Source organism: Polypterus senegalus, chromosome 8, assembly GCF_016835505.1.
Source record: "Polypterus senegalus isolate Bchr_013 chromosome 8, ASM1683550v1, whole genome shotgun sequence".
In the NCBI taxonomy this organism is placed as follows: Eukaryota; Metazoa; Chordata; class Cladistia; order Polypteriformes; family Polypteridae; genus Polypterus; species Polypterus senegalus.
In genome coordinates, this window is record NC_053161.1 from 5,383,018 (window position 1) to 5,392,601 (window position 9,584).

The window sequence follows — 9,584 nt, forward strand, 5'->3', positions numbered from 1 at the left end:
AAAAATAAAGTCATACACGGAGCTGCTGGAAAAGCGGCCACTCACAATTGATGTTCCTTTTGCCCATGTGCGGCACTTTTCACTTTTCTACATTATACTGAATTTTCCAAGTGTTTGCCCAGTTCTGAAGCTTTCTGAATTATTTTTCTGCCTCCTCAGCTCCTGATATTGTTCGTATCTTAGTTACATTTGCAAATGTAACACATTTCTAACCACACCAGAATCAATGCTATTAATGTAAACAATGAAAAGTAACAGATCATAAGAGACCCCTGAAGGACTCCACAGAAGACCTTACTCCATGTGAAGCATTCTCCTTTTGTCTGTACTCTTTGCCTCCTGCAGGTTAACCAACTTGACATCCAACTTTGTAGATTAATTCTGATGCCTGCAGCTTCTAATTTTAGAAATGATCTTCAGTGTAGGACCATTTCAAAGGCTTTTGGAAAGTCTAAGTGAATTTATGTCATTGCTTTTTTCAACTAATCCAGTTGCCTGTTCAAAAAAATCTGAAAGATTAGTTTGACAGGACCTTCCTATCATAAACCCATATTAGTTTTTACTTAGTATATTGTTTTCATTTAGGTACTTTTCTAATTGATTTCTTATTATAGTTTCCACGATTTCACATGGCACAGAAGTAAGAACTAGTCTGTAATTATTAGGATCCATTTTGTCATCCTTCTTGAAGTCTGGAGTCACATTTGCAACTTTCTACTCCTGAGATGCTTCTCCCTTCTCCAGTGACTGCTCAAATATGCCTAATAAGGATTTATATATGACGTCTTTCATTTCTTTCACTACAATTGATAAAATTACATCAGGTAAAAACTACTCTAGAAAATTGGATGTAATTTTATGAAGAGGTTTTATGGTCAAATCAGGAATGAAAATGCCAACTGTAATGCCATCATTTATAGTCCATTACTGATGATGCTACTACAGTCATATGAAAAAGTTTGGGATCCCCTCTTAATTCTTTGGATTTTTGTTTATCATTGGCTGAGCTTTCAAAGTACCAACTTCTTTTTAATATATGACATGCCTTATGGAAACAGTAGTATTTCAGCAGTAGCATTAAGTTTATTGGATGAACAGAAAATATGCAATATGCATCATAACAAAATTAGACAGGTGCATAAAGCAACAGAGATATAACATCAATACTTAGTTGAGCCTCCTTTTGCAAATATAACAGCCTCTAGACGCCTCCTATATCTTTGATGAGTGTCTGGATTCTGGATGGAGGTATTTTTGACCATTCTTCCATACAAAATCTCTCCAGTTCAGTTAAATTTGATGGCTGCCGAGCATGGACAGACTGCTTCAAATCACCCCATAGATTTTCAATGATAAGTCAGGGGATTGTGATGGCCATTCCAGAACATTGTACTTTTCCTTCTGCATAAATGCCGTTGTAGATTTCGAACTGTGTTTTGGGTCAGTGTCTTGTTGGAATATCCAACCCCTGAGAAACTTCAACTTTGTGACTGATGCTTGAACATTATCCTGAAGAATTTGTTGATTTTGAGTTGAATTCATCTGACCCTCAACTTTAACAAGGGCCCCAGTCCCTGAACTAGCCACACAACCCCACAGCATGATGGAACCTCCACCAAATTTGACAATAGGTAGCAGATGTTTTTCTAGGAATGCGGTGTTCTTCTTCGCCATGCAAAGTGCTTTTTGTTATGACCAAATAACTCAATTTTTGTCTCATCAGTCCAAAGAACTTTGTTCCAAAATGAATGTCTTGTCTAAATTCCTGCATTTCCTTACAACAAGCAACTCTGTTTGTGGTGTGAGTGCAGAAAGGGCTTCATTCTCATTACCCTGTCATACAGATGTTCTTTGTGCAAATTGCGCTGAATTGTAGAACGATGTACAGATACACCATCTGCAGCATGATGTTCTTGCAGGTCTTTGGAGGTGATCTGTGGGTTGTCTGTAACCATTCTCACAATCCTGCGTATATGCCACTCCCGTATTTTTCTTGGCCTGCCAGACCTGGGTTTAACAGCAACTGTGCCTGTGGCCTTCCATTTCCTGATTACATTCCTTACAGTTGAAACTGACAGTTTAAAGCTCTGAGATAGCTTTTTGTAGCCTTCCCCTAAACCATGATACTGAACAATCTTTGTTTTCAGATCTTTTGAGAGCTGCTTTGAGGATCCCATGCTGTCACTCTTCAGAGGAGAGTCAAAGGGAAGCACAACTTGCAATTGACCCTCTTAAATACCTTTTCTCATGATTGGAGACACCTGTCTATGAAGTTCAACGCTTAACAAGCTAATCCAAACAATTTGGTGTTGCAAGTAATCAGTATTGAGCAGTTACATGCATTCCAATCAGCAAAATTACAAGGGGACCCACATTTTTGCACAGCCAGTTTTTCTCATTTGTCTTAATTCAATACAACTAAATACCACTTCACTAAAAATCTTTGTTTGGAAAACACCCCAGTACTCAGATGTTCCTAGGAAATGAAAGACATTCCACTGTTATCTTTTTTGTTGAAAGTAGATTAAATTATTATGAAGTCTGAGAGGGGTTCCCAAACTTTTTCATATGACTGTATGTGTGTTACTAAACTGGAAACCAAAGTTATTACTATTATGGGCAGCACTCATAGCAATAAAAACGATTAACCAATGGGTAAACAAAAAAACAAACAAACAATCAAACAAAAACACTTGCAAACAGTGAGACAACTCCAATGTGTAAAAATAAAAACATTCAGTAGTTCTCTGTATCTTGCCCTGTAGCTATTTGAAGTTATGGTTAATCTCAAATTAGATGGAGATTCTTACTTTTTTTTGTAAGACTGTTTATCTTCTAAGCATTTGTCTGTTTGTGTTTATGGAGGGCAATATATTCTTCCTTCCTCACTTGTTATGTGGAACAAGATTGTGTAATCTCTTCCTGACTGCTGATTCATGCAAATCGAAATTTATTTTGGCAAGACATTAATTTAGATCCTCGTATGCTATCTTGAGGTCCTTAAATTGTGCCAACATCATTTGATCAGTGCATCAGCCAAATTTGGGAGGATGGCACGCCTTTCTTACAGTTTCAGTAATCCTGAATATTCTGCAGTAACCCCATCATACTTGAGTTGTGGCCAAAGTCAAATTGCTTTGCAAGTATTTAGATTTGTCAGATTATTAGCTAAGGATTTGCTAATCATTTGTCACCATGTTTTGGTGATTCTGGCACAGATTCTAACTAGTTTCCATCTTCAAAAATTGCATTGCCTTTGCTGTTAATTGAATGGGTAAATTCAAAATGCAGTTCTTTCAGTATTCTTTTCTAGGCTGGGCAGCCTTAATGTGGTAATACATTAAAATAATAATTATAATTATTATTATATTACAGGCCATTAGACTCGTGAATAATACCTGCATCACTGCTTCCTCCACTTTCCATCAGTTCCATTGATTGTTACCCTGCCTGTAGCACGAGGCACGGAGTACTTTATTACTTCTATTTTTTTTTTGTCTGATTATTTTCTCATTTCTGCCTAATTATCACATTTAGGTTAACTTCTGATTAATTTATTGTTTAGTGTAAGGGAGACTGTAAAAGTAAGAATGTCATTGCATGGGTTCAACCACTGTGCTCTTTTACTGTGCATATGACAAAAAACATCTATTTGATATGTTTGTATACTTCACTGGACACTTTTCAGCATTTGCACTTATTGTTTCACTGCATATTTACCCCTGGTTTAGAGTTTATTCCAGTATGGGGAACAGCCTTACACCAGCGGCACTGGTTTCCTGTTTTCAATTGAATAAAGTAAATTGGACAGTAGGTTGTGTAAATTTAGAACTTACAAAGATCAGTAAGTAGCTTTCCTATGGTCATGCTTGATAATATTTTATATTTCATCCTTGTGGTTTGTGATCTACTTCTTTAGCCACCAAGGCATATTGCTTATGGTGTTGCATTGCAGCAGCTGGTTAATAAAACTCTAACTGTACTGTCCGCTCATGTCCACAAGTGTATCCAAATCAAGATACTGTTCTCCTATTGTTTGACTCCTCTTTAGAGCTTCTTTCCTCCTTCATTGTATTCTATAAGTCTGGGTGCTTCCATGGCAGCTACAAACCTTTCTCTATGCTGAGCCTGTGGTCGCGTGTTACAAACTTGTGGGGTATAACTAAATTCTACTTTGTATGCTTGTAAAGGCATCACTCTTTTGTTTTACATGGTTTGTAAATTTATTGCAGTGTTTACAAAATGGATGAATTGTCTTCTTTTTGAAATCTGTTGCAATTAACAAGCCAGTTAACACATTTACATTTATCATACCATCTTTATTAAACTAGGGGTACAAAGCAGCATTTCTCCTGTATAAAATGATCTACAGTTATTTAAAGAAAACATGATGTACCAGTATAAATACTTTTTTTAACATAAATATTAGGAATATATATTGACATTTCAATAAATAAATAAATATCTAAATTGGATGTGTTGGTAGTACCCAACACCAGTCTATAAGAAGTCTTTCTGTCTTTCTTTGGTTTCTTAAGCTTCAGAAGACTGATCACGTAATCCAGCAGGAATACCAATTGACTTTTAAAGGGCATAATATGCTGTCCACAAAAAAAAGATTTCTTTAGATCATAGTCTGTTGACCTCTGATTGGGGAGTTGGGGGCATATGACATTTAACAAGAGACAATTTGTATTGTTTTCTCTCCATTTCACTATGTGAGCATAACCTTCTATTTTAAAACAACCGATGAACTCATATTTTGAACATGGCTACAATTATTAGCCTATCTTTTGTCAAGAACAGTTCTCTTTGGCAGAAGATAGATAAAAAATAGAAATTCCTTTCTTGCATATTGTTTTAATTATGTTATGATGCAGAATATAATTTTTGCATAAATTATTACATCATATGAAGTAAGAGCAATAGATAAGACTTGCAATTTTTGAGTTATAAACAGATTGATTAAGCCATGTGCATTATTATTAGCATAGTTATGTAGAGCCTTTAAAGCCAGCTACAAAGACTCCTTCAATAGTATTCAGTGTCGAGGACAATGCTGAAACACTTTAATTCTTTTATGTTTTATAACCTAAGTTACCCTAAAACTGAACTTTCTTAATTAACAAAATATAGTTTAATGCCTCAAACTAATCTGAGCTTTTTGGACATGAGAAATTAGGCACTCACATTTGAATGAATGTCACTAAATCTCCTTAGCTGACAGACCTTTGTTATGCTCCAATGACACAAAGTGAAATTTTCCCTTTATAATCGCTGTTAACTCCTAAAGAAGCGTGGGCTGATGATGGCCTTATGATCTAGTAATCTCAAAGGGTCATCAGGGTCCACCAGATCATGGTAAGTGGTTTTCATGCGCTCTCTGGACACTGAATGGGCCTGGCTTGAGTGTGCTATTTTCTTTGTCTCAAACCTCCGAGCTCCGTGTTGAAAATTGAAGGAGCTAAACATTCCAAATGGGTCAGAAGGATCCGTATGGACATTTCGACTCTGTCTGTGGAAAAAGTGTTCCAGCTCCACAGTATTCTGTCGTGACAAGAACTGGGAATACGGAGGAAGGTTATGGCCTGTGATGTAGACATGCTTGCTTCCACCAAGATTAACCACCAGATTGTATTCTGAGGAACGATACACATCATATCCATTCTCTAAACGCTCCTGATAAAACAAGCAATCCTTGGTGCAATGACTCTGCAAAAAGAAAACAGGACAATAAATCAATAAATAGATAGATAGATTGTGTTTCACTGACAGCAACAATTGGCCTTTAATGAAGAATATGGTAGGAGTGAAGCTGCTGTGGCCCCTCTGGAAATAAGTTTGAAATCTCAGCATTAATGAAAGATTCATGCATTGATTCCTGGTCCGTCTGACTGACTAATTGATTAGCCATGCTTATTTCAAGCAATTCTCAAGATACTGAAGTTTGTTTGTCACACAGTCAACTGTTTGTTGGCACAAACCACTCTGCAGAGGGTACAGACCTATAAATACCTGGGAGTGCAGCTGGATGATAAATTGGACTGGACTGCCAATACTGATGCTCTGTGTAAGAGAGGACAGAGCCGACTATACTTCCTTAGAAGACTGGCGTCCTTCAGATGCTGCAGATGTTCTGTCAGACAGTTGTGGTGAGCGCCCTCTTCTACGCGGTGGTGTGCTAGGGAGGAAGTATAAAGAAGAAGGACGCTTCATGCCTGGACAAACTGGTGAGGAAGGCAGGCTCTATTGTAGGCACAGAGCTGGACAGTTTGACATCCATGGCAGAGCGACGGGCACTGAGCAGGTTCCTGTCAATCATGGAAAATCCACTGCATCCACTGAACAGGATCATCTCCAGACAGAGGAGCAGCTTCAGCGACAGACTGCTATTATTGTCCTGCTCCACTGACAGACTGTGGAGATCGTTCCTCCCCCACACTATGCGACTCTTCAGTTCCACCCAGGGGGGTAAACATTAACATTATATTATATTATATACTATATAACATTATTGTCTGTTTTACCTGCATTTTTATCACTCATTAATTTAACATTGTTTTTTATCAGTATGCTGCTGCTGGAGTATGTGAATTCCCCCTTGGGATTGGAAGTATCTATCTATCTATCTATCTATCTATCTATCTATCTATCTATCTATCTATCTATCTATCTATCTATCTATCTATCTATCTATCTATCTTAAAGGATAATGAGTTCGGGTACAAGTATGGCCATTGTATACTATGTGCTTCATCTCTCCAAAAGTAGGAGTTCAATTTGGTCAAATTACTTCAAAACTGTCTTTCATTTATTTTTGTAAAAAAACTGCCATTATGTTTTTATATTATAAACTTCAAACCAAAATGGACAAATCATAACCCGAGAGGAGCAAAAATACCATTTTTGATATTTCTTTAAAAACCAGACCCAATTTGCGATATTACAGAGTATAGGTTTCTTTTGAGCCGTGCTTCTGTATTTTAGTGAAGTGGACATTTCTGACTAAATTTCAAATTCTTCTTATTTCATGTTGTTCCAGTATGCGTACTGTAAGAATTACACTTCTAATGTGAACGTAATCCATTAAATAGACAATTTGTCTTTGTTATTATTCAAATGATAATATAAATCAGTGTATAACAATAGGGGAATTTTAAATATATTTAATTGGGGGAAAACAAGAAAAATGATTTTCTTTTCTAACAGACTTTTCCTTAGTTGTTAATGTTAAATAGAATTGATTACTTGACACAAAACTCACAAATTGCTTCAGCTTTACAAAGTATTTTATGAGTTTGTCTTGCCCATATACAGTATAAGGGGCTACTGTTGGTCCTGTAAGCTACTCTTGCAACAGAAATCTTCTCTCATGTTCAGTACAGCAAGATTTTCTGAACTTTAAAAGGCATCATGTGATGAAAAGGTTCTCAAGTTCAGGTGCACCCCTGTGGCTGCCATTGTTCATTTTTTGCATTATTCTTACTGGTTTCATAATTCATTAAGTAACTCTTACTTCTAATTGAGTTTTAATTAGATTTGCTTTAATCCCCTCTCCAATTTTGACTTCAGAATCGTTCACTAGTTTTTTTTTTTTTTTTTTTACAATTAATTCAAATATTTGTAATAACTGATTAACTTTGCTTTACAATTTCCTTTTATTTGACATGTTTCTGAACTGATAAGTGTACCCAAAAACTGACAAGCAGTGAAGCATCAGTTATAAGTGACAGTGACTGCTAAAGATGAGCAGCTACTCCAGTGCCCTGACATTTACGATTATGAGTCACAACAAGTCTAGCGGGACTTCTTGCGAAAGTGAGTGGCTAGCCTGCAACTTAGGTCTTGAAAGAGACTTACCGAGCTAAAAAGATTTCCTTTGACATCCATGCAGAGGTACCGCTCGCTCTTCACTCCTAAGATCGCCACGAGACCTCGTTCTTCAGATTTGATCAGCATGGCACCTGCAAATCGAGAAGCAGTTCATGGGACGTAAGCCTCACGTAAGCCACGTACAACACGCGCGACTTATAAGCGTGGTATGCATTTTAGGAAAAGTCGACCTACGGCGAAATTCCCTTCGTCATTAATCATTACAGGTCAAGTGGTTTGAAGAGATAACGTCCACGTTCAGGTACATTCGTACAGCACATTTACTTGCTTTATGGCACATCGTTTATCGGTGAAACGATCGCAATGTGAACTGAGTAATGAGGTGTTCTTAGAAAGCAGTGAAAGCACCCAATAACTTTAACATATTTAAAATTTTCAAGTGCAAAACAGCTGGTACCCAGATTTAATTCTAAACTTGACGGTCGTTTTCTTGTACATTTATTCATTTCCAAACCCGCTTAGTCCTGGACAGGGTCGCGGGGGTCTGTTGGAGTCTTTCCCAGCTGGCATTGGGCGCAAGGCAAGAAGAAACCCTGGACAGGGTGCCAGTCCATCGCGGGTCGAACACACACACACACACACACACCACACACTTGGGCCAATTCACCTAACCTGCATGTTTTTGGAATGCGGAAGGAAGCCCAAGCACACACGGGGAGAACATGCAAACTCCACACAGGCAGGATCTGATCTTCTTAATCGCGAGACAGCAGCGCAACTACTGCGCCACCGTGCCGCCCTTTTTTCTGTAATATGTTACTTTGCATGAATATGTTTAATTTACATCACATTCACGTATTGTTAAAAATGAGGATTTGTGAAATGCATCATATTTCATGAGAGCAACCCGAAGTTAAATAACTTTTAACTAGACATTTAATATTTAATGAGCTAGGTAGATGCACACTTTGTTATATTGCATTAATGGCATCCTACAATTGATGCCACACCTTTGTGCAAAGTGTATGTTTAGCACGTGCACATATAAATGACACAATGCATCCTAAGTCGCATAAGGTGAACCTGTCATATATATATATATATATATATATATATATATATATATATATATATATATATATATATATTATTAAGAGTAGGCAATACTATGTTTGTAAAACTTACTGTAAGCAGTCTGTTCGGGAGTCCCATCCACCTGCCCATCTAAACTGATCGCCAAGTGAAAGCTTCTTCTGTCAGAGGACGTGTACAGGTGCACCAGTTTGCGAGGGTCCCCCCATGTCGGGTTCAGCAGCGGAGAAGGGTTGGGTAAGCACTCGATCACCAAACTACAGTACAGCATCACGAAGCAAAGTGCAAAGAAAAAGGAGGGCATAATCAAAAAGGAACTGGCGTTTGGCAAAAAAAGAAAAAGAAGAAGAAAAGAAAAAGCAGAAGATGTCCTTCGGATCTGCAGCCGAACAGCTTTCCAACTCAGTACTTGTAGTCACAAGTTGGATAGTTGCAATGATGTGGTGGGGCTCGGGCTGAATATATAAAGGCACCGGTCGCCACTCCTTGCATGCATCACTCGTGGAACAATTGCACCCCCTCACCCCAGAGCCCGTGTCATCCCTTGGGGCTACAGGAAATAAGGAGGGCGCACTGGATAGTTTATGCGCGCTGGGTGTGTTGTATATGTTAATCACGGGTTTAAATAACTTGTCAAACTTTCCCACTTTGACCCCGTT

General features: G+C 37.8%; 1 protein-coding gene across 1 annotated transcript; it reads right to left on the bottom strand.

The window, feature by feature from the left end:
- Positions 1–4,413: 4,413 nt before the first annotated feature.
- On the bottom strand, positions 4,414–9,341 carry fgf23 (fibroblast growth factor 23). The gene is made up of 3 exons (XM_039760512.1): positions 9,019–9,341; positions 7,861–7,964; positions 4,414–5,712 (listed from the first exon to the last, which is right to left on the bottom strand). Exons 1-3 carry the CDS (start codon positions 9,227–9,229, stop codon positions 5,281–5,283), a joined length of 747 nt encoding a protein of 248 aa, XP_039616446.1. The 5' UTR covers positions 9,230–9,341; the 3' UTR covers positions 4,414–5,280.
- Positions 9,342–9,584: the final 243 nt, after the last annotated feature.